Source organism: Cyprinus carpio, chromosome A6 (genome assembly GCF_018340385.1).
Source record: "Cyprinus carpio isolate SPL01 chromosome A6, ASM1834038v1, whole genome shotgun sequence".
Taxonomy (NCBI): Eukaryota; Metazoa; Chordata; class Actinopteri; order Cypriniformes; family Cyprinidae; genus Cyprinus; species Cyprinus carpio.
This window is the reverse complement of record NC_056577.1, coordinates 28,233,209-28,260,509: the sequence shown is the minus strand read 5'-3', so window position 1 is coordinate 28,260,509 and position 27,301 is coordinate 28,233,209. Positions and strand designations below refer to the sequence as shown.

The following is a 27,301-nucleotide window of genomic DNA, read 5'->3' as shown; positions in this document are numbered from 1 at the left end:
CCGAGAGACCCAGCATGGAGAAGTCTGGTTAATCCTGGTTGCTCTACGAGGCATCATCGCTGTCCCATATCTGGCATTGAGCTCAGTCTGATACCACTCATTAGACTCCACAGCTGGGTTTATAGAACATGCCGCTCTCTGCATACTATTAATGCAAACTTTGTATCTTTGAAATAAGCAAACGCACCTACAGTTTTCTAAATGCAAGAGTTTTGAGATAAAGTTTATTGTTTTGAGATAAAGAGTCAAGGCAGCCTGAAACATCTCCAAACATGCTGCACACATACAGCAACAAATGCAAAATTGTTAAAAATACTAACTTTAGAACTGAAGCTTCACAAACAGTTCATAATTCACGTAAGAGAAATTATAGTCATGGAATCCTTTTCAGAACGTTAGCTATAAACTTCTAACAAAGACGATTTATCAGTTTATCACTGTGAGGATTCATATATTTTTTAAAATCAGTGTACATCAAGAACAAAAAAAAAGTAGTTGTGATCTCCAACTCATGAACAAATTACACTTTTGATTTGGATCATTTAAATGAATCAATCCCCTGATTTATTCACAAGTTGGACTGAATGGCCCAAACGTCTAAATATTATCATTGACAGAAAATATTAAGTTTTACAATCAGTGTATATCAGATACAAAAAATAGTAGATCTCCAATTCATGAACGAACTGTACTTTTGATTTTAATCATCTCAATGAACCAGGACTGAATGATTCATTCACAAATTGAACTGAATCATCCAGACGGTTCTGAATCAGCAACTCACTGACTCAGCACACCCAGAAAGTGACAAAATACACATATTTGTGCAGTCCGTTTTGTAAACGAATCATTCCGTTCTGATTCACCTAGAAAAAAAAATGCTTCAAAAGAATTTGTGAACTATAAATATTGTTAAATTACTAAATAGAACCAAAATAAAAAACATTGTGACAAACAGCTGATCAATTCAGCTAATGCCAACATTTATAAATCAACTGATCAAATGAGCTGATTCACTAAAAAGAATCATACTTCTCAATCATTTGATTATTGCCTCAGCTGTAAGGCTAATATTTGTTTAGGAAAATTACTTTATTAATGTCACACTTCTAAAAACATGGTTATGTTTCTAGTGTCACTATAATACTGTTATGAATATTTCAAATACCTACCATGATTCAAGGGCAAGAAAGGTCTTTGAGTTCTCTGTTCCAGAAGACTGACCCTTTGTCCAATGCCATGACCTGTAGCACAATGTCCTGAAAACACAGTCAAAGCACTCAAAACTTCCTCAACACACACACAAGCCTAAAGGCTTTTATCTCCAAATCATGGCTAATGACACATTCTTTCAGTTGAAAGCTTGCTCACTGTCTGCAATTAGCTAAACATATTAGTACATTAGTCCATCATTATGAACGCTCCAGTGTCTGAACATTATGTTTATGACATGTTCGTAGCAAGCCTTTGTGTGACTTACTTCTCGAAGTAAATGACATCTTGACTAACCTCGCCATGCCCCTCCTTGTTCTGCTGTTGATATTGCTAATGGTAAATTAGCCAAACAAAATCGCTGGCAAATGGTGTTATGCTAATAGCATTAGCCCTGCCCTATGCAAGGCAGTCTGAAGTGTTCTGTGACAGCTGCAAAAGCACTACGTGACTCACTGACTGAATGCTAATAATGTAGCATCTGCACATAAATCTGTATATCAAAGAAAGAGGCTACATGTCAGTTTCAGTGTGAACATTAGCATAGTCATGTGACATCTTATAGCTCTTGAAGATTTTATCAAAGCTGGCGAATGCATCGTGACAGATGGATAATGAAAGATGTCTGATTGTTTATTCTTTTTGTTCTGTTGGTGGGTGGATGTTACGTTTAAATGCGCTTTTTCTTTTATGATTGCAAAGTAATCATGCTTCAGAGTTACAACTGGACGAGATTTCCCATAGAGATACTTTTATTTTGAGAAAATACTGACACCAAGGCTTTTAAAAACAAACAATAAATCTTTTTGCTATCTTCTTTTTCACTGCTCTCGTAGACCACTTCAACTTTTCCATCCATTATTAATAGCTGTAATTCTTAGCGTCATACTTGCCTCTTGCTCTTGCACAAGTCTGTTTCAAAATGGAGCTGAGTGCCCCCAAAACCATACCCAAAAATCATACACTTCACACTGATCAAAAAGTCTGCCCATAGTAGAAGAAAGAAATATTGGCACCAAAGGATAGGGGACCGAATATTAGTGCCTCTGCAACATATGATTCAAGTATTAAGCAAACCTTTCAAGTCCACTTTCGCTCCAAAAAGGAAATGTAATCCATTGTTCTGAAATCGCAGAAATGTCTCTGAACTGGTCCACATCTTGATTTTTATGGAATATTTACTTTACATGGTGTATGATCTTGTCCGACACTGTTACAAAGCAAAGATGGGAGTTTGGCAGAGAGAAAATATAAAAGGGGGAAAAAAAGAGAAAACAATTCCATGTGTTCAAATGGTCCACTGAGGTCCAACAACTTGATCCCAATAGTTGTGAAGTAGTCTGAAGTCTATGTATCTTCATTTCCATTGCTTTGATCAAAAACATAAATAAAATAAACCTGCTAGTCCCAAATGTATATTGGTCCCAGATTATCGTGTGACCTGAAAAAGAGGAATCCAAGTTATCATTTCATATCTGCATAGGATTACATATATTGGTGTATTTTACAACATGAATGAGGCTCATTCAATCATAATTTAGAGTCGAAATATAACTGTATGTGTTATTGTGTGATATACAGTATATGAAATAATGTAAAAAATAAAATAAAATAAATAAAAACAAACTTTAATTCGCATTTTTCATTCTTTTCATTTGCTGTATTTAATTTGCTGCATAATCCACAAAAATAATATGACTGTTCCAGTCATTTTTTCCTTAAAATAAATATCTTAATAGAAAACTTAATTTCTTAGTTTTTCGCATGTTGTTCTAATGAGCGATATTGTTTCAAATCACGAAACAGGTTTGTGTTGCCTGATTTTGATGACGCATATTTTCAGCACAGTTTGCAGTGCAGGCTGCAATATTAATAATATTACTTTGTTTTGTCTCTTTGAAATGCATATTTGACAGTAGTTTGAGTTGACAATAGTAGTAGCTTGAGTTGAGTTGATGCAGATTTAAATTTATGTTCATTATCGAAAAATCTGTAAGATCTGTAAAAATGGTAACAACCTCAATTTTATATGGTGAAATTTAATTATAATTATAATTATATATAATTATAATGATATATTCTGTTTGAGTTTTCTTCCATAGTAGCATACATTTAGATCATGACAACCACAGTTAAAATCACACATAGCACCTCGATACCATGGTAAAAAAAATTATCTATATGGTCTCTAGGTATTTGTATGAAAAAGTCTAAATACATTTAGTACAAATGCACAAAAATACTGTAATTATATTCCATTACTCCTTTAATACATTTAATGAATGTCTACATTAATAAAATAATAAAATTCGATGTGAATGATTATGAATAATTATCATTATTGTTTTATCGCCGAGCCCTAATTTTAACTATTACTAATTGTTATATATAATGATATATTTATTTATTTGCTTGTTTGTTTGTTTGTGTCACTTCTACAGCGATGGTGTTCAGCCAATCTGAAATGTTAATATGAGGTGTCATCGCTGTAGACTAAACATTACAACATTACAACATTTCAGTATATATCATCATAACACAACAACTACTATCACAGAAGGTTAACTAATTATCTCTTGATCATTAGAGGGCCTTCAGCGCTATAAAAATGGAAAATTCTTCTATTAGAAGTTTCCTCTAAGGCATGAGGTGTTAGTACGGGGGCTGACACATGCTCACACGGGCACACTGTATTGTCACCTACAAGTGTCATTAACCACACCACCAGTATGAGCTCAGCGGTAGCAGCCCGAAATAGAGAGAAGCACACTGAGGGACCGGAACCGCTAGCTCCTCTGGATCTGAGAGGGTTTAGCATGCAAGTCTGGTCCTGTTCCAGCTCTGAAACACAAAAGCAAGGCTCTGGGTTCAGAGGCCAGGGTAGGGCAGGTCTCTATAGTTGTGGATGAGGCCAGACTGGCAGGCTGCTAAGGGAAGCCCAGTGTAATCTACACCTTTAGGTCATTGCCAGCAGGCAGCCGGAGGACACACAGAGGAAGTGGAAGGTGTCCTGGCCGCCGTCTCCTTCACTTCCTACCTCCCTCTCTGGTTCAGACATGGGCTCACTAGACCGGCAATTTAACAGAAACAAGTTCAGACTGAGCTACTGAGAATCATTCGAACACAATATGTAGGGACAGAGATCAGGATATTCCTGAATGTATGTTGAAATTTGTCATGTTGCACAAAACTTCATTCTATTGTGTATTTTTTTTTTCAGTAGCATACACAATGCTGCATTATATGCTGACACTTGCTAATATAATACAATAATACAAAATCTATTACACTACCGGAAAAATCTTTAGGGGATACTCCACCCCAAAATGAAAATTTTATCATTAATCACTTACCCCCATGTCGTTCCAAACCCGTAAAAGCTCAGTTCGTCTTCGGAACACAATTTAAGATATGTTGGATGAAAACCTGGAGGTTTGAGACTGTCCCATAGACTGCCAAGTAAATAACAGTGTCAAGATCCATAAAAGGTATGAAAGTCGTTGTCAAAATACTCCATCGTAGAAACAGCGCATCCTTGTGGCGCCGATGATACAGAAGAACATACACAGCAAATGGTAATATAGAGAGACACAGGGGAGACCATTGACAAAGGAATTATTGAATAAAGTTGTTATTTTTGTTTTCTTCGCTTACAAAAAGTGTTCCCGTCACTTCATATAACCCAGATTGCACGTCTGATGGCAGATGGAGTATTCTGACGACGATTTTCATACCTTTTATGGACCTTGGCCATAGACTGTATAAAAATATGGACGTAGTGTCCGTGACATCACCCGTAGATTCCTGAAGAGTGGTTTTGAAGCTCAAAGTGTGCAGAGCGGGCGGTCGCCATCTTGGCAGCGCGTCACCGCGCGACTCTCCCGGATAATCGAAAATGGGCAAAAAGGCGGGAGATGGTTGCTGAAGCCACGCCCACCTAGCTCGACGGCAGTCTCAGCAGCGGCAATCCACCTGTTACTCAAGTGGCCACGCCCTTAATTATGCAGAACTTTAAGGCTTAACATAATTTAAACGGATGAGTTCTAAAAAAATTCACCCCACTCACAGTTGTCATGAAGGGCAAAATTAGCTATATAGACCAAAATAATTTTTTGAACCAGGCTGTAAACCTTTTTTTTTTGCAGTGAAGTTGGGCATTTTAACATGGGGAGTCTATGGGATTGACTCCCTTTTGCAGCCATCCTCAAGCGGCCAGTCGATGAATTGCAGTTTTAGTCACTTCCTTGTTGGCTTCATTGCTGCTCGACCTTGACACTGCTATTTACTTGACAGTCTATGGGACAGTCTCAAGCCTCTAGGTTTTCATCCAAAATATCTTAATTTGTGTTCCGAAGATGAACGGAGCTTTTACAGGTTTGGAACACATAGTTGAAATAAAAAAATTACAAAATCATCACTTATAATACCATAATCCCTTTAACAAAGCTGCAATGATTTAATCATAAATACAGTAATATTGCTAAATATTATTACAATTTAAAATAACCATTTGAATATATTTTAAAATATAATTTATTTCTGTCATGCAAAGCTGACTTTTCAGCATCATTTACTCCAGTCTTCAGTGTCACATGATCCTTCAGAAATCATTCTAATATGCTGATTTCAGGCTCAAAAAAACATTATTATCAATGTTGAAAACAGTTGTTCTGCTTTTTTTTTTGTGGAAAATGTGATACATTATAAAAATTTGAAAGTTCAATTTACAGAGTTTATTCAAAATCGATATCTTTTGTAACATGTCTTTGCTGTCACTTTTGATAAATTTAATCCATCCTTGTGAAATAAAAGTATAAACTTCTTTTCAAAAACTGTACCAACCTCAAACTATGGCAGTGCATGTTACATTTGGACATCTTTTTTTTCTCCCTATTTTTCCAATTACAAAATAGTTTGCATTTTCATTTTTTGCTGTGATGTTAAGAATTTGAAATTTCATTTTTATTGTTATAGACTACTGAAAGTTTGGTATCGCAACATTTCTAGTGACATTTTTTTTTCCCAGAAGAAATCACTTTCAACTACAATTTATAATCTTCAGTATATATTTTAAACAAAAAGATCATAATTTGAATTTAGTACTATAATATGGCAAATAAATAAATAAATATATATATATATAATATATATATATATATATATATATATATATATATATATATATATATATATATATATATATATATATATATATATATATAATTAAAAAAAATTAATGTCCAATTTAATTCAATCAAGGGATCTAGTGCAAAGTTCAAAGTAATGATCAGAGAGATCAGACCTCAGATTAAACAATCCCATCTTGCCCTCATCATTTCTTGGGGTTATACTGCATGTCCACATCCATGAAAGGTGGCCTGGAGGTCCCCAAAAATCAAGCCCAGGTTTGAGAGAAGTTCCCAACACCTCAGTGGTCTGCCTGCTGTTGACGTGAGTGCAGCTGCATGAATTATTAACAGAGCTAAAGTAAAAAAAAAGAAAAAAAAGGTCTGCCTCACATAGGCCCCTCTGCCCCATGAATAATGGAGGACTCGGCTGAAGCTCAGGCATTTGGTGAGTCAAACTTCTCAGCCTGATGGATGGCTACAAGCCCTGCGTGTCAACCGTACATACACAGCGGCTCAGAAACACACGGTGGCAAATGCAAAAACAATAACTCACATTAACCTGTGGAAGCGCATCATTGCCCTGCGCTGACTTTCCTAAATGCAACGCCACATTGTGTTCCTTTTGTCTGGGCTTTTGTTGCACAATAAAGGTTGTCTAGAGTCCCAGATTGTGTTTTATTTAAAGACAATGTCAAATTCAAGGATCACTAACAAGCTGAAAGCATGACAGTCGAGGAAAGCAGAAAGGTAGTGCATTCTAAGGAAGAATGGAAGCAATGACTAGACAGCAAAAGGCTTTTAATTTCAGATATCAGATGATATTTGTCCAATTTAAAATTATCAGTATATTTACTATAATATAGTGATATTATAACAATTATTAGGATAAACATTTTTTGATAAAAAAAAATAAATAAATGTTTTTAGTATTTAATTTTATAAATGTTGGGTATATTATTTTTAAATATTTATTGCTATATAAATATTAAATATTAAAATATAATATATATGTGTGTGTGTGTGTGTGTGTATGTATATATATATATATATATATATATATATATATATATATATATATATATATATATATATATATATATATATATATATTATAAAATATAATAAATATAATATAATTTTTTTATATTAATATTTTATATCAACATATTAATATTTAATTATTATTAATAGTTTATATTAATATGTGACCTGTGCTGGCAAAATATGTCACAATGAGCAATTTTTCAAAAATTTGTTATTTTAATTTTCACATTCATTTCACATTATTGTTGTACAGTCTTACTGTTTTTCCAGATATTTTGGATCATTTCTTAAGCTGATATTGACATTATTATGATGGCAACAGGATTGTGCCGTGATTGGACAGGTTCCCTCTCACCTTGGTCGTCTTGACTTTGTTTCCCGTGCTGCAGCTCCAACCTTTTAGATCCGGCAACACCTTACACTCTTCGCCCTCCATACACGGCTCCATTTGACACCACCACTTCTGTGCTACTATAGAAGCTGCACAGACAGAGAGAAAGACAAGAAGAAGAGAGAATCTCAACACTCTGCTCACTCTGTGGGAACTGCCAAATTGGTAAAGAAACATGCCCAAATCACCATGCGTTCAAGATTTTGAAGGATGCAGCAATGAAGATTGAGAGGTGGAGAAAACCTCAGAAGATCTTGCTCACGTCCACTGTCAAAAGAAATGAAACTGTGTCTTTGTATCTCTTTCTCCCAAAAACAATGAGGCTAGTCAGGGAGGAGGTCCCTGATTCAAACTGATGGTTTGAAACCATCAATCCGATGTGGGCTTGATGCTCACTGTCTTTCAGGATAAAGTTCTTCTTTCATGTCAATATGACAAGAGTTGCGGTCTAGGGGATTGGCACAATGTCGAGGGTTAAGGGGATTGTCAAGCTTGAGACCTCAACTTTTAATATGGAGCAGAGAGGAAGAAGCTATAAACTTTTTAAGATCGCAGGAGATCAAAATCAAAGTTTTATGGCTTTATGTCCACATCTATCAGCTGAATCCAATTATATGATAAAATAAACTTTTAGGCTCAATGGAAAAACATGCCTCTACATAAAGTACAATCCGGTGGCAATAAAACACCAACAACATTTATTCCCTTTTGCACAAATTATGATTACAGGGCCAGATTATCGATGAATAAGATCATTTAGCATAATACAGATTAATATAGATTATTTTTGTGCAGTTCCTTGCACAATATTATGTTATGACCTCAAAACAGCACACCACGTAACACGTTCGTAAACTAATAACATGCATAACATAATAATAACATTTTGAGGTTTGCATGAGATAACCTGGTCCATATGTATGGCTTTTTTGATGTAGTAAACTTGCTCAGTAGCCCACCTGGTAGAGTATTGGACTTGCAGTATGGAACACTCTGGTATTCAAAGTGCCACAAAACGTGCAAGCAGCAAAGTAATTTCATTTCGCAGAAATATTGCCACAGGCATACTTTTTCTGTGATCCTGGGTGAAACTACCAGATATGTATTTGGGAAAATAGACCTCAAATATTCTTGACCTTGTACACAGAGATTGCAATTGCAAATACAGGAAATATGGAAAAGAACACTGTGATTTTCAAAACTATTTCATGATGTTTTTAAAATTTAGGCATACAAGTATAGTTCAATATGCATACACTCTTACAAAACTACCAAAATAACAATTGCTACAGTTATTTTTACTATGATTAAACCACTGATATTCTCATACTATTACATTATTATAATTTTAAAGTAATAACAAGTGTATTTAATATAGCAACTATAATTGACATTTTCTAGATTTCTAGATTTTCTAGAACCACTAGACCACCAATGAAAATTCTATTTAGCATTTTTTTTTTTCATTTAATATTTTATTTATAGGTAATATTTTTATTCAATACAAATGACAATATCAACATAATTAAGTGAAAAGACAAAAATCCCAGATTTCTAATGTTGTCTCAGAATTTTACAACCCATACTGTAGTATGTAGACATACACAATCTACAGCATAAAAATAGTGTAGACAGGTCAAGTGTCTTTCTGTCTTAAGTGTAGTGGCTTGTCCTCATACAGCAGGTAGAATCATGCCCTGTGGTCTCGGTGCTCAGCAGGGGGTGGCAGCACCTGTCAGATGAATTAGAGGGCAGAAAAGAAGATCCAGATCGATTGACCTGTCCAGTAAGGGGGCCGTTGACATGTTATTAGACAAGCAGCCCACGCTGCACTCAAGCGAACAGCAGGATGACGGTGTCACATTCAAACGGACCCTGACTCAGACATGACAGCCCAGAGAGATGAGACTGAGATAAAGAGGGGCAGCTAGACTTTTAAAATGGACAGCCTAGTTTAAAATGATGATTTAATTTAGGAGCATTAAGCACAAGTTACTTCTTGTGTATTTTCTACCTTGTTCTACTGTAAAGTATAACATAATACTACCATTTTTAGTCATGTAACATTAAACTAGCATGGTATTCCGTAATGTTCATGGAAAACATCACTGTACCACCACAGTGTTAATTTCGTTAACGAAGACGATGACAAAAAATATTCGTTAACAAACATTTTTTCTGTGACTAAGAAGAGACGTTGACAAGCTAAAAATAATATCTGATGACGAAATTATAACAAAATTTGTGCCGCATCTTCATTAAGTAGACGAGACTGGACTATAATGTTACTTGATGACTACTGGACATTCAAAATGCATATTATAGGCTATTGTCCTTCAAAATGTGCGTCCCTGTCATTGGATTGCAATCGGATAAGGGGCGTTTGCATATCTAGTCAGTAAAGCAGCCGTAGTGGATGGATAGGCTAATAAAACGCGAACTAGCGATCTGAAACAATGGCCTTAGCACCCGAAGGGGTAGGGATAAGGTAACCAGACGTTTTTCCCGGGAGTCACAATTCGTTGTCGATTAACTTAAAGTTAGTGAAGGCGGGATAGGTGGAATCGTGCTGACAGAAGTGTTCTCTCTCACGCGCACACGCTCCACTTCCTCAGTTCTCATATACAGCACGCAATCAGTTCTCAGCGCTCAAATACACACACAGCAGTCCAAATGTTTATCATGTAGAGTATCTCACGTAAATACAGTAGGTTATGGATTAAGTGAACGTGAACAGGTGGGTGAAAACTGAACGTGTGTCAGTATTTCATGCATGCCTTCCTTCTTAAAAGGACAGCATTCCAAGTTAAATACCTATCTGTCATTAAGGTTAACCAACAAAAGATGTTAAATAAATGTATAGATGTTAAGTAAAACCTACTGTATCTGAAAAATGAGTTTACTTTGTATCTCTATTGTATTTTGTCTTATTGTGCTTCTTTAAAATATATATATATCTATATAATATATATATAGATATATATATATATATATATATATATATATATATATATATATAATGATATAAGTTGCTCCTTTTTCACTACTGTTAAAGGGATAGTTCACCCAAAGATGAAAGATGACTAAAACTAGACTAAAACTATGAAAGACTCAAATGACTAAAATGTGACTAAGACTATTAAGCATTTTCGTCTCAAGATAAAGACTAAGACTAAATCAAAAATGCCTGCCAAAATTAACACTGTACCACCACTGCAGTCGTCTATTAAATAATAAAATTAATTTGTACTACTCAAGAACGAAACAAAGATATATATATATATATATAGAAAGAAAGCATCATAAATATTACAACATACAATATAGATAATTTTCTAAGTAAGTTCAGATGTATATCATGGTATTGTGGTATTAATGGTATTAATACAAATGGTATTTTCAAAAATTCAATGTGTGAAAAGGTGACTGGAGTTCATGGTCAATAATCACACATTTCCTTAATTAGTGACCTAGAAATATTTGTCATAACTTACCTGTGTGTGTGTGTGTGTGTGTGTGTGTGTGTGTGTGTGTGTGTGTGTGTGTGTGTGTGTGTGTGTGTGTGTGTGTGTGTGTGTGTGTGTGTGTGTGTGTGTGTGTGTGTGTGTGTGTGTGTTTTAATGCTTCAAATGAATGTTATACTAAAATTATAATATAAAAGTCTATTATTTTATATATCTTTCAAGTATAACATAAATAATGAACAACAACTTAATAGAATCAAACAGCAGAAATAGCACACACACACACACAGACAAATGAAAACTTACCGTCCACACAGGAAGGAGCCGCTCTTGTTGTCCCAGCAACTTGCCCAGGGAAGCAAGAACACTTGACAGTTTGGGAACGCTCCTCGATTTTGTTCTTATTACAGCAGCGGTGGGCTGCAATGACCTCACAGGTTCCTGCTTTGACGTGCACTGAGGAAAAACAACAAGGACACAGAGTCTATTAAAATCAACCAGCTGCTTCAAACTCTCCTCACCGACAAAGGAAACGATGAGGCACTATAGATATTCTGTCGCTGCCGGTGGCTGCAAAGGAAATGAATCTGTTGACGTGGAGGCAGTGTACAATTTAATTAATGCTAATGCAAGCAGTTTGATTCGTCTCAGGTCAGAAATCAGAAGAAAATGTTCTCTGTGATCAACGGGTTGGGTTTTATGATTCACTTTAGTAATTACAAGTAAAACGGTTAATTGATAATCATGGACATTTTTGCATCTAGAAGGGCCTTTCAGGCAAATTCTTTATTCATTTTTTGTTTTGTTTATCCTTCACCTGACTGAACAACAGCGGGGATGAACGTTACTTAGCATATAAAAGCATGTATTCACACATCATTTTGAAGCTCTAAATCGAGGAGCTTAAAAAAAGAGAAGAGTATAAAAACATTTTGAAAGTTTTAGTGTACCTTTCAAATCAGCCTTAATTGCATTGGTAAAGATTTTCAATTTAAGACTTGAGTTAAAAATTGATTGAAAAAAAGGGGGCCTCCATTTCCCCATTAGCTGGCCAATCTCAAAATCTCATCAACAACATTAAAAACATTTTGCCTCCAATCAATAAAGAGCCTTTAACGTGCGCACAAAAGGGTCTGTCGAGCGGCAGGCCGATTGTGGGCTTGGAAAAGAAAAACAGAGATTTACCGATGCAAACGCCGGCAGGTGAAGGGCTGAACCTCCTTTGTGTGATTATCTCTCAGCCCCAACACACTAAAGGGCCAAAGTTAATTTCAAAAAGTTTGAGAGGATGCAAATTGAATATTTAATGGTGGAGTTTGTTCCAACCGCTTGTAGAAAATGATTGCTTTGACTCATTCAATGTGCATTACTGCCTTTATTTGTGTACCTTTGAACTGCACAGTGCCTGTAAAAATCCAGAAGAAAAACAAACTGGGATGGATTACTCCACAAGCTGATATGAGTTACTTCGGCTTAATGGTAGAGCAGTTATGTGAAGGATGATTCATTAAAAAGTCAAGTTAAATACTAAATAACATTTGCATCCATTTATTAGCATGATATATACATACTATTCTATATTTAGCTATTTATAAATTCACCATTGAATGATTATATTAAAAATATGCAATAATATTAATTTACTGCTGTCAGAGTTGACGGAGAAGTAGAAAACAGAGAGCCATTCACTGCACTTGACTGGATGACTTTAGATGACACTTTAAACCAAATATTGACACAAAATTAGACATAAAAATAAAGCAAACCTGGGGCTGGATTCACAAAACTTTATTAACAATAATAATTTTTCTTAAGTAGTGATTTTTTGATGGCGGGTGCCGATATCTGAGCAGGGGGGCCGATATAAAGCAAATGCATATGATATCACACTATTTAATTTAAAGACAGTAAAAGCACATGGATAACAATTGATGAAATTAAATTTATATTTATTTTATATATTCATACATTCATATAATAATTTGAAAATTAATAAATGCACAAAATCTCTAGAAAAAAACATTTAGATAGCAATTTTTTTTATTCTCTAATCCTATTTTAGTATTTTTCACAAATTAAGAAATCATTCAAATATGGATAAAAAGAAAGTAATTTCTTAGTATATATATATATATATATATAATTCGAACTGTTTTTAAAAACCACTGTAAATAATGGGTACAGCAAGGTTTAAAAAAAAAATAAAAAAATGCCAATGTCATGGATTCAATCCCTAAGAACACATATACTTATGTTTGTCAAGTGAACTGCAACCTGTTTTGGTTAAAAGTGTCTGCCAAATGAATAAATGTAAATTATATTATCTATGCCCTCAAGAGCTTCTGTGAAAACTCGAAAGCTTTTAATTTTGGCAGTTAAAATGAACAGTTTCTATGTTTGGCACTGATCAAAATCTGTTCCTTGACTCGAGGTCACGCTGAAATCTAATCAAATTCATGAAACAAAGAAAGTGTCGTGTTCCTGAAACAAAATTTTTTTGGCACAGCCACAGAGATCAGCAACAACACAGGAGCACCTGATCCCAGATCAGCCCTCGACCTGCTGTGGGAAAGCTTCTCTCAGGACAGCAACCTTCATTACGCTGCAGGAATATGTCGGCAGGGTCTGGAGAAACAGTGCAAACTACTGATTAAACCATAACCCTTTCACCAAGGTCATAAACAAGCCAACCAAATCCATAGGCATTATGTGTGTGTGTACGTGAGCAATCGGCTCCTGTGAAGATTAAGTGGGCAGTGTTTAGCAAGGTGCCCGAGGACCAACAAAGAGAATTAAACAGCTACTTCTTGGCTCCATATACTCGACTGATGTGAGACCTTTTCTAAGAAGGCGTTGTGTCTTTATCTGGACATCTGTGCAAAATTTCCATGGACTTGCAATAGCTGCGATCGATACGTTTCACTTAAGGTGTGCAGGCTGGTCGTCTGGCAGAGTCAGGGAAAGTCTGCCTCAGCAGCAGGAGGGCACTAACAGTAATGGGAGCTGGCACGGCTCTTTCAACACCACAGTCACATCCATTGATAAGCACCATCATCCCAATGAAGACTGTGAGGAATGGATGAACTAGATTGATGACAAATGCAGCAAAACTAGTTTGTGTTACCCTACTTGACAAAAGACAAAATAATCGAGAAGCTATATATTTGATGTTTTTGTTTTTTGTGTGTGAAAAACATATTTTTACATATATCTATACCTATCTTTGTGTGTGTGTGTGTGTGTGTGTGTGTGTGTGTGTGTGTGTGTGTGTGTGTGTGTGTGTGTTCTCAGCTGTGTTCTCTGTTAATACATACTCCAAAATACAATTTCACACCATCAAAAAAAATCCTAATATTCAGAATCATTACTCCAGTAATAAACATCACACAACACTACAAAAAACATAAAAAAATTCTAATACACTGCTCTGAAAACATTTATCATCATCATCATCAATTTTGAATCAGATACACTGCTTTATATTTTTGTGGAAACTATGACATTTTTTTCAGGATTCTTCGATCCTTCGAAATTTAAAAATAACAGCATTTATTAGAAATAAAAATGGTGCATTTACTGTCCCTTTTGATCAATTTAATGAGATTTTGATTAATTTATTTTATTCTTTTTTTCTTACTGACACCAATATTTAAGGTGTGGTTAAAGTGTCTGGATACTTTTGCTTACAAATACCAAATGCCTTTCCAAATACAATAAAGCTGAAAACCAAACACATGGTTTTTCCAACAGCCCAAAAAGTCTTTCAAGCAATGACAAACATATGGTTATTTCACAGGATTTGCAAATGTTGCTGGCACTTGTCAGATGTGGTTAGGATCTAAGAGTCTCCATGCAGTTTCTCATTAATGTGAGTTGAAGGGTAAGTAAAATCATCTAACATTGGGATGTGTGACATTCTCCACAAGGGTAAAGGCCATTTTAAAAATAAAACAGAACAGATTGCTGCCTCAGATGCAAGTATGAGCATTAAGCAGGCATTTTTCCCCCTTATGCCTTACTTCGGTGCTTTTTCAGTCTGTCATTGATGGGCTTTTTTGGAGCTGAGCGGCTCTTTTTCCACAAATAGTCAGCAAACATATTGATGAATAACAAAAAAGGAGAGAAAACATATAAAATGTTACTGCTAAGCTCCTATTGAATTAGCATAACACAGCCACACTCTGCTTTGGTGCAAGAGAGAGAGATGACAGACTTTGTGTTCACAAAATTGCTATTCAAAGGTTGTTTTTCCACCCAGAAACAATGTGATGGAGACACTGGATGGATAAAATAAGAGTGAGGTGCTTAACCGTTAAAGCAAAGGCTGACTAAATATCACATATACCTCAGACGAACATAGTAAACAAATGATTAAACCGTCATTAGCCAAGGACACATCAAAACAGCTATTATGTTGCCATGCTAAACAAAAGCATAAAGGGATGTCCTTAAAAGTACAATCTGCTTTCGTTTCATGTGACAGGCAACAATTACCCACGAGCAATAACAAAGCCTCTTCATATCTGTTAACTCCTCTCATATGTTTGCAGCCTCAGAGCTAATAACAGTGAAAGTGTCTGTTTAACCAAGAGCAAAAAATTCGATCCTGTATCAGATTATACAGTGGCACAAAAAAGTACTAAACCACGTAAAAATGTTAAATGTCATTGCATTATATAATTGTTTCTTTTTTAAAAAGAAGGCAGAAGCAGACTTCTCCTAAAATCAAACTACTTTCAAATGCAATGATATTTTGAAGTAATCAAAATACGTACTGACTTAAACCTGTCCTGCAACATACCTATTGCAACATGCTTAAAAAACGTTCATTAAAGCATTCATGAAGTCAGTAGGTTCATTCTGGAATCAAACGCACATTCATCACCAGAGTCTTGGTATTCTCTCCAACCCAAGGCACTTGACAGACAATATCAGCCTCACCGGTTCAATGGAGCAGGGATGGTGTGTGGGTGTGTGGGTGTGTGTGTTGCATGATGTACAGAGTTTGATATGTCCAAGATGGACTGACTCTTTACAGCTGTAAAAAACCATCTGTTCTTCCATGAATGTTCTATGCTCGATGAAGAAGGAAGGTTGATATTGATTTAGTCATCCAAGAGTTAAATAACATCATGAAGTATTCATCAATGGTGCACTGAGCAGAGCATATGGGCACATCAACAGAACACCTTCACTAAAAAAAGAAAAATCTAAAAAGAACACAGTAGTCACACTTTTCACACATGCACTGCACTTAGTGGTAAAAACCTAGCACTGCACCACAGTAATGAAAATCAATGTACTGGTACACAAATATAATACAACCAAAAACAAAACCCTTTTTTTTTTTTTTTCAGTGGATTAACTTGCACAGATTGATTGTTTGCCAACAACGCTAACAATGTAAATAGTGTACATTTTGATTTCATGATGACTTTTAAAATGTTGAGTTTGAGCTTTATTTAACTGTTAACTATATGCATTTTTAAAGTATCTAAAATAAACAATAATCATGTTAGTTTTCCTGTGAACACAGCTATTTCCTGTTGAACACATAAATAAATATAGATAACACGAATAAATAACAATAATGCACATTATTAATAATAATAATAATAATAATAAAACAGCTTTTCTGTTATAATCTACATGTACACAGTACCTTTCATAAATTGGTGTCAATAATATTATTTTTTCCACTTTGGAAAGAAATAAATACTTTTATTCAGCAAAGAAGCAGCATGACTGTTTTCAACATTGATAATAATCAGAAATGTTTCTTGAGCAACAAATCAGCATATTAGAATGATTTCTGAAGGATCATGTGACACTGAAGACTGGCGTAATGATGCTGAAAATTCGGCTTTGCCATCACAAGAAATTCTTATATATAAAATTATTTATAAATTCTAATAATTTTTCACAATATTACTGTTTTTACTGCATTTTTGATCAAATAAATGCAGCTTTGGTGAGCATTAAAAAAAAAAAAAAAAAAAAAAAAAAAAAAATTTAATGTATCAACAGCAGTGTACACACACACACACACAAGGAAATTATTCCATCCAACCTACACCTGTAGACTTTTTAGTGCCAAGATATTAGAGCCAAGATCCATCAAAGCATCAGACTTAAACAACCGATAAAAATAAGTGAAACTACATTTGTAGATGATTATGGGTGGTCAATCTACATCGAGTAGCACATTACTAGCACATTCTCCCAGTTGCGCCGCAGGAAATGAGCGCACTTTTTCCTCGACTCTGTCCTTACACTTATTCCTCAGTGTGACTCCAGCAAAAAAAAAAAAAAAAAAAAAAAATGCTTCCCTCTGTTTTTTTTTTTTTTTTGACCATAGAGAAAAAGTGAAGCAGAGTGGTGACCCAATTACCACACCATCGCCATGGCAATTTATAGCAAGTCACTTATGAAACTGTTATGAGGCGATAGGAGAGCTAGCCATCTGCGGCTGCAGAAATGGAAGATCAAACGCTCCATCTCGACGCCGCAATGGTTACCTGATCAGAGGTGTTTGGGTGCGGGGAGGGGGGAGAGGGTCTCTAAAAACTCTAAATGAATAGAAGTCACATCAAATGTTCTTTAGCGGGTCAGATCTTTGACACAAATACACTGTGTTTTTTCTTGACACAAGACACACTCTGATAACCAGCGAAGCATGGAAAGCCCGAGCTGGGGCGATGACAGCAAATTTTCGCCGGTAAGATATGGCCATTCAGGTTCTGTTGAAAAACAACAACAACAAACAAATATGGCTAAAGTACCTCTGTGGTTAGCGAAGGCTAATATGAAGTCAACACTCCCAAAACAGGAGCGAGTCTGGGCAGAGGTCCAAAACCTCATGCTGGTGTAAACAGAAATTGAAAAGCACACAATAGAAACACATGAGTACCTGTTAATGATAACCGTTTGCCTGAAATTGTTAGGAACTGAACTGTACTGTATGTTAGCTGTCTAGTCTGGGAGTCTTTGCCTATGTTGCCTCAAATTTTAATTATTTTTCCCCCTCACAGGTGAGATTTAATATATTATTTAATATATTATAATTCAATAATTTATCATTATAATTTTATATTATTCCTTATTTAATATATAACATGTTATTTAATTCACAAATGTAAGTGTATAATACATTTATAAAATATAAATATGAAATATATAACTTGATAAAATGTCATGTGAGGGAGAAGAATTACTAATAATAATAATAATAATAATGAATTATTAAATTATAATAATATATTAAATAATGGATTTCACTATATGAATTTCTGTTACACAGAAAGGCAAAAAAAAATACTGTTTTCAACATAAATGCTTTTATTTTGCATTTTTTAAATAAAATAAAAAATATAATTAAAAAAATTATAATTATATATACAAGTTTATATCTTGAGTTATGAAATACAAAATGTGAATAAAATCTTTATTTACCTATTTATTTCTTTATTTATTTAAAATGCTTTTAACAATAGCATGACATACTAAAATCTACAGTACATTACAAAAATTGGTAAATTTCCCTGTTGTATTCTTCAGAAATACTATGGTCTTCGATTGACCCTCTATTATGCCACCACAAATTCTTCTTTGCTAATAACACATTCAAGGCACAGTCATTTCATATCCCAGACAGCCTTCAGCAAATAAGCATTACACCCCTTTAAGCTCACGTCTACATTATTAATTATTAATAAATCTGTTTTCACTGATGATGCCTCACGACATCACCACTGGCATCATTATCATTTAACACAACTGGAGTATTCTGTTGTCATTGTTTCTCTTTATAAACAATTTTTTTTAAACGGTATTTTTTTTCCCTAACATGCGAGATCACCATAATGCGATAATCAACAAATCTGTATTTACATGAATGCTTAAACGATTTGAGAAATATTATATTGGCAATCTTGGTCAACACGTGACCACACCGTTTAATGAGGCAGGGATAGTGAATCCAAAATACTCCACAGATCATTGCTTACCATTCTCCCTCTGTAAATATCATTCGTCATAGCAGTATCCATATGAAAGATTTCCCCGGCTCTCTTTCCTTTCCCAGCTGTATCCTTTTCTAGACACCAGGGTGCACATAGTGGTCAAGCCAAAGGTTTGTGATTCAGATCACATCAGCCAAAGGCTCAAATGAACCTCTGTCCAACACCATCCATCTCTACATTGCACCATTAATGGCTGCCCCTGATCAATGGTCCTTCCTTGAGGAACCACGCACCTATCTCAGTCAATGGTCTCTGAATGTTATTACATTTCAGTTGTTGTGAAAAAGAGCAACACCCTGAAACTTATAGAGTCGCTGTCACTGTTTGACATACACTTAACAAATGGTGGATGAAAGTAAAGGTGAGGAATACTGCTATTACAGCATTTCAGAAATGGCATTAAAGAGTTAGTTCACCCAAAACCCATAAGACCGTTCACTTTCAAAATTTTTGATGTAATCCGAGAGCTTTCTGACAGCAATGCAACTGACACGTTCAAGGTCAAAAATATGTAGGACATTGTTAAAATAGCCCATGTGACATTGTTGGTTCAACCGTAATTTTATGAAGCTACGACAATACTGTTTGTGCACAAAGAAAACAAAAATAACGACTTTATTCAACATTTTCTTCTCTTCCATTTCAATCTCTGCCACTATTTACAAGAGAACCATGATGCATACTCTAACTGTAAACAAGGCACAGCGCATCCAGGTTCTATGTCAGAACGTCGGCTCCTGCGTCAGCAGCGTCACACGCATGATGCGTCAAAGAAAAACATTTATATAAGGCATATCAACCTGTATTTACTTTGCAGACAAATTTATACAAAGTGACTTGCAAATGAGGAATACAAAGTATTTTGTTCCTAAGGTGGCAATAAGTTGTGAGTTATAAGAGGCACTGTAATACAAAGTTCATTCAAAGTTCACTCTTCAACATTAGTGCTTAAATATACATTTTTGAAAATATATATAGCAGCCCTGGCTGCTCCATAGTTTATTCAGTGACTGAGCAGAGAATTCTACTTTTCTCACTTCTGAGACTTTTATTACACCTGTCTGTCTGGGTGTTCTTGTTTTGTCTTGCTTTCAAGATGATAGCTTCAATATTTAGTTACTTTCCCCATCCATTAGAGGAGCGTCCAAGGTCAGAAGCTTTCCTGAATACCATTCACATCACAGCACCTGACACCACTGGAAAATAATGGGAGGGGAAAAAAATAATGACGGTGTAAAACATAAACACGTTCTTTATAAAAGCTGGAGTTTTATTATAACAGTATAAAGTCCCAGAGCTTATAAAATAAATGAAATTATGATATCATAGGAAACACATATCAGAATATACACAAAGAATACTTAAAATTACTACTTTTATAGTGCTTTTGTCATTTTGGAGCCATATTTAGCCTAATACCTCTATGAGCATAGAAATCAGTGTTGGTTTTCCCTCTTGTTCATTCATTCCGAATACATCCTGCCTCTCACTACAGTCATGTTTGCTCTAAATAGCATGCTGTCCCCCCTTTAAAGTGTCAGTAGTGTTTTATTTCTCACATATGCATATACACACATACACTCTACTCTGAGCCTGCAAAACATGACTGACAGGGGAGATGTCATCACACATGCTGCCGTGGTAACATGCAACACCAATCAGCTTCCTGTGCTGTCGTCAACAGACTAAAGTGGAAAGGAAACAGTCCATGAACTGAAATAAACAAACTCACCCCATTCAGAATGGCATAAAATATAGTGCACGATCCAAATTAACTGTCCTGTATTAAAATATCATTTATTTGAAAAGTTTTCAAATGTAACTTTTAGATTTGAGGGTTGTATACTGTACCTCGGAGAGCAATATTTTAGGTTGGTTCATCAAGGTTATTTAATCACCCATAACAAACCCATCAGTTGTTATTTTTCCAAGGTCCAGAGTAGATTGCCAGCCAAAACCACCATAAAACCTTCCATGACTGGCTCTGACTCATTCAGCTACGCCACTTCGGATCAAGGTGAAATATTGCAAGTACTAATTGTTAACCGGTCAAATTACAGTGAGTGCTGAGCAAAGCTGCCGCCAGCCAGAGGTGAAATATTACAATTATGAATTCTTAATAGTCTAAATTACTTTAACTGAGGTCTGTTCAAGAGTCATTAACCTACTGTATGGTAGCTGCTGGTCATAATTAATTCACATTTGAGTGAAAAAAGTGACGTGACATACAGCCAAGTATGGTGACCCATACTCGGAATTCGTGCTCTGCGTTTAACCCATCCAAAGTGCACACACACAGCAGTGAACACACACTGTGAACACACACCCGGAGCAGTGAGCAGCCATTTATGCTGCGGCGCCCGGGGAGCAGTTGGGGGTTCGGTGCCTTGCTCAAGGGCACCTCAGTCGTGGTGTTGAAGGTGGAGAGAGCGCTGTACATTCACTCCCCCCACCTACAATTCCTGCCGGCCCGAGACTCGAACTCACAACCCTTGGATTGCAAGTCCAACACTCTGACCGTTAGGCCACGACAATCAGTTTTGATTGAGAACACCTGAGAACACATTTGATTGAGAACACCTGAGAACACATTTGATTGAGAACACCTGAGAACACATTTGAGAACACCGCATCGCTCCCTGGCACTGAACATTTTGTTTTGCATAATTTAACCAGCATAATTTTTTTTTGTAGTATCGCTGATCACTGTGGGTCACCAGAAAGGAATTAGACTGCATGTAAGATATGAATGCTAAATTAACCACTGCAAAACTGATATGCGTTCAGCTGAGAGTAAAGCATGAGTGTGTTGTAATCCTCAGACGCAGACTCAACTATTTTCTCACTCAGGGAAACCAAGATTGCACCAAGGTGCCAAAACGCTACCCATATCTATCTAGTACAATTAAAAATATCAGTAGCAACAAGTAGTTCATAATTACATTAATTACGTTAAAATTGTATAGGTTGTATTTACCAAACTCCTTTCTTGTATTTAGATTTGTAGAACTTCAAAAGATCACATAACAAATAACTAATAGTGACAAGAATAAAAAATAGCAAACAGCACAACATTAATCCTACAACAGTAACCACATGAAGTAATGCATGCTGGGAGCTTGAAGACCCTTAACCAATCAGTAGCATTGTTCAATAAGAAATAGTTCAGAATCTTTTAGGCTTGTTGGGGCAAAATTTGAGGCAATATTGTTAGTCTAACATGTGCAATTATGTAAATTCATGGTAATTCACATTTCTAAGCAACTCCGACTCAAAAGGCCGTCGTGTGCTGGATAAGATGTAATTGCAGTGTACAAGATGAGTCATCAATATTTTTGGTTCATTTTCCGGGAAGAGAAAGACATTTAAATTTTAAATGCGTACTGTTATCTGCTCTATTTTAGGAGTACACTAATATACAGACAAACTGAGAGGACTTTGGAGTAAGATTCTGTATCCGGGGTTACAATACTTTAGGCACTTCACAAATACAGGAATGTATGTTGATGCATTATGTAGAACCAACACTGGAAATAGGACGAACATAATTCATATTTAAGTGGTGTCATACTGGTTGACATTGCTAAATTTAGTGCTAATATTACTTTTAAAAAATTGCTTTCTGAATTCAGTTCATCAACATTCCACAGTGCAAAATTTCCAGAGTGAAATAGTATATTAAAATAAAATAATTTTTAATTGCATTGTATCACTCTGTAAAACAAGACAAACATTTCTTCTTTGACTAAGTGTACCAATGAATCATGTGCAATAAGACCAAGAATTTGCTTGAATTGCAGAGGCACTTAGCAATCACATGCTATGAACTAAATACATGGACGACTGATAGAATTCATTACAAAACTGCACAAGTCTCAAAGTAAAACATTCAATTTCACTTGGTCCCAACTACCTATTGTGGGTAACTAGCAGAACTTTAACACATTTGGGTGAGGTGTAGTGGAAACTAATATAGGGAGGGAGGGAACCAACAACCCGAGAAATCCACAAATGCTTTGGAGCATCTCTCACAATAGATCTCTCGCCTCGTCTCCTTTAGCAAAGGACGCCGGCTCGTAAATGTCTTCCAGGATTGATATCGTATTATTACTTGCACTTATTGAGTGGGTAGTTTCAAAGGGACAGTTATTAAACCAAATATCTTTAATTTATGATCTGGGGCAATCTGTTCTAGTAATAACAGCAAGGAATTCCTTATTAGAGTTGAGAGAGAAACATTGAGTTTCCTGATATATCCTCAGCTGGGCGAAAATAGAACCATGCTCGAACCATGAAATGCGACTCTACTGGAGGTGTGCAAACAAACTGTGAAAAAAAATAGTCTGCATTATCAGTCCTGCAGTTAACAGAGTGAAATCTAAAACTCTGACTGAATGTCACCATGCAAAGGTGTATGTTTGCATTCAAAATCAATTAGAGTGGTTCTTTCCTTGTTTAGCCTTACTATGCAATATTGCTTTCAATGTTATCAATATTTATGCCGTCTAGTAATAATAATTGACAGGCCACATATTGAATGGTAAATTAAAATTAAAGACCTCTTACAAGCACTCTTTAATAAAACAAAGAAAACCTAAGGCCACTTGCAAAGTTAAGACTCCAAAGATTTAAATGCTATGTCAGCCTCTTTAAAATATAAGAGTTGCATAAATACAATAAAACAAATACAACAATTATACAGTGTTTTACATTTACATTTGACACAAATTCTATGACATTTTTCTGGTAAAAAACTGAGCTTACTACATAAAAATATCGTCTACTAGCAACAAAAGCAGGACAGTCCAATAAAATATGTTTAATGGAAAGCAGGGTCTTGCGAAACATACATAGAGTTGGGTCTTCACCTTTTAGCAGAAATGCATGAGTTTATCTTGCATGAGACTCGGACCAAAAAAACCCCAAAGCTAAGGTATTTAATTCAGTCAGAGACTGAAAAAATCCCATCTGTCACACTTATCATCTCAAAATTGATGGCCAAAATTGCTGGGTCCTAGAACACATAAATGTGAGCCTTTTTAAAAAACTGCAGTGAGCAATTTTAAAAGCTTTGTGATGGCGATGTTAAGACGCTGTTCTCAGCACTGCCCGCTAGATCGCTGTCAGCACTTCTCTGCTAATTGCCTCCATCAGTTAAAATCATTATGATCCCCTTTTATTTCGGCCCAAAATAGAAAAAAATCATGTTGCTCGGAGTCACAGACTGACCGTCATGGAGTCTCAATAGCTACTAATGAGATGCTTCTCATGGGTGAAGGCTTGGTGTATGAGCGGGATTACTGCATGAAAAGTCAGATGAGTCATAATGATAAGAAACTAGTGCTAGAGGAACACTAGCTCACCAACACTGACTATGACTTGAAACGACAAAACATGAACTTGTTAAAATAGTGCTTAATATGTTTAATGTAAACTGATTATTACTGTTTATATAATTGCATAAGTTTATATAACTTACAGTTCCAGTCCAGTTTGAGCACACCTTCTCATGATTAACTATTACTATCATCCACATTTAAGAAGTGAAGTGCATTGTTTATATAGCGCTTTTTACATGTGACATAGTTTCAAAGCAGCTTTACAGAATAATAATAACAAAATGAAAGTGAATTATGTAGAGACCAGAACATATCAATACTTTAGCTTCGAAAAGCAGCTACCCTCTACCTACCCAGCTCTGCACACTCCTGGGATGCTTTTTAAAATGCTGGCTGCTTTTCCCTCACTTCCTTCACCTTTTCCATGTTTGGTCAAACAAATTGTCAAACATCACCCAAAGGCAAATGCCATCTATGACAACTGAAACAATTATTACCTAAATGTCACAAGAAGTACTATAAAAAATGTTTGAGAACATTCTATCTATCTATCTATCTATCTATCTATCTATCTATCTATCTATCTATCTATCTATCTATCTATCTTCATAATCTATAGTATCTATTGTATAATATCTATCAATCTATTGATTGACAGTATCTAGCTATCTGTCTATCTATCGATCTGTATCTATCTTATCTATCCATCTAATCCATATCTATTATCTCTTATAGCATCTATTGTCTATCTACCTATCCACCTATCTATCCACCTATCTATCTATCTATCTATCTATCTATCTATTGATCAGTCGAACGTATCTTATAGCATCTAGCTATCTGTCTGTCTATCTATCTATATCTGTATCTACCTTACCTATCCATCCAATCTATAGTATCTATTGTTTCCCATATCATTTCACCACCTCCTCAAATATTACATCATCCCTTTAGCCCAGTATGCTGTGAAATGTGTTCCACGTTGTCCAGTGTCCCAGGGGAAACAACGACCTGCCCTGCAGACACCAAAATGTCACAGTGCAATTGTTGAGATGTCTTCTTTCTCTCTTTTCTTATTACAAGCTATAGCTACACTATTCTACACAGAGAGCACTGAGGCATGCACAATATCCCTTGTAGACATACAAGCCCACTCTAGGTTGAAATTTAGCTGTCAGTGACACGCCAGCCAACATGTAAGTGAATAGGGAAATTACATTAAAGATTATTTAAAAACCTTTAAAAAAACATTTAGCTAAACAACATCATCAAGGAACCATACGTAATTTATAATATCAACCAAGAACATCTATGATACCTGGAGCAAGATACAGTATCAGTGGTGTAATTATGAAATCTACCAGCAAGGGTTAACTGGACCACACTAAGCAAATTAAACAAATGCAAGCATTGAAGTGTAGGTGGGTATGTGCAAGTTAACCTTGCAGAGAGAAATATTCTGATGATCTCATTGTCTTTATAATTCAATTCAGTTTGGGGCCATATTTCATCTCAACATTAACAGAACATTCTTCCAGAATCAGTTACATCTCTAACTTTATAACCTGCATAGCGTATCACTTCAAGCCCTGTATCTGAAGAAAAGAGACCAGCTGTCAGATTAAATCTGATAATCAGCTCTTGCAATGTGTTTTTCACGCCTCCATTATTCCAGCGTGTGTTGCAGAGTCTCCCCCTGCAGCTACTGACTAACAAATCAGAAAGTGCTTGATTGCTGTGTATTAACATGGAGACACATCTATTTAAGGAGAAGAGGAGGAAACATTCCATCTAATCAACAGTAAGAAATGATCTTATTGTTTTATGAATTTATATAAAGGGATTTTACTATGATGCAATGGCTCCATCAAGATCACCACGTAGGACATAAATGACAAATAAACATCATCTCAACTATTTCTCCTAGACAGCATTGAGAAATTTCTATTTCTCGTGTAAAATATATGCTGGTAATCTAAACTTGGAAATTCTCAAACTGAGCTCAAATTTACAGACACTAAAATCTGTCTGAAATTTCAATATAAACTATTAAAATATATATAAAATATTTTCCAACAAGTTAATCCAAAACCAAATTATCAGAGCAATTAATGATATCAGTTCTTACTGTACAACAAAAGTCTAATTTGTATCAAGAAATTGTGTAATTCAGGTTTGACAGCACAAATAACAACAACACTAATTTATTTACATTACTCAATAGTATAACAGTAGCTCAACTGTTTTCATAATAGTGTTACTTTTCCAGTAAGAACTTACCTTTTCCAACAGCATTTTTTCCAACCGTTTAATAGTCAAGTCCATTGAACATATTGTTTTTTGTCATGTTCTGAAAATATTTTTTTTCTAAATTTTTTTAATGTAACGAGTTATATTGTGTGATAAAATAATAATAAAATAATATTTTTATGCATTTATTTATTTTTGTTTCTCAAGTGATTTTATTGTTTTAATGTCAATATATTTTACTCACTTAATAATTAAGAACATAAAGAATATTACTTTGCAGTGCATTTACAAGGCAGCACACACAATAAATACTTAAAACAATTTATCACAACAATTACCTAATAAACTATAAAAAAAAATAAAAAAACAACAAACACCAAAAACAAAAAAAAAAAAATCTCACTTAAATTGGGCATGTTTATTAATGAGACCACCAAAACAACTAGAACTT

The 27,301-nt window shown here is 35.2% G+C and overlaps 1 protein-coding gene across 1 annotated transcript in view; it reads right to left on the bottom strand.

Annotated features, from left to right (window-relative positions):
• Nucleotides 1-1,941: 1,941 nt before the first annotated feature.
• Nucleotides 1,942-27,301, bottom strand: part of LOC122145352 (chemokine-like protein TAFA-2) — an 84,853-nt gene continuing 59,493 nt past the window's right edge. Inside the window, exons 3-5 of the mRNA XM_042758856.1 lie at nt 11,547-11,696; nt 7,741-7,865; nt 1,942-2,653 (exon numbers count right to left, since the gene is read on the bottom strand). Of these exons, the coding sequence (XP_042614790.1) occupies nt 2,642-2,653; nt 7,741-7,865; nt 11,547-11,696 (287 nt within the window). The 3' untranslated portion in view covers nt 1,942-2,641. The remainder of the gene's footprint in view (nt 2,654-7,740; nt 7,866-11,546; nt 11,697-27,301) is intronic.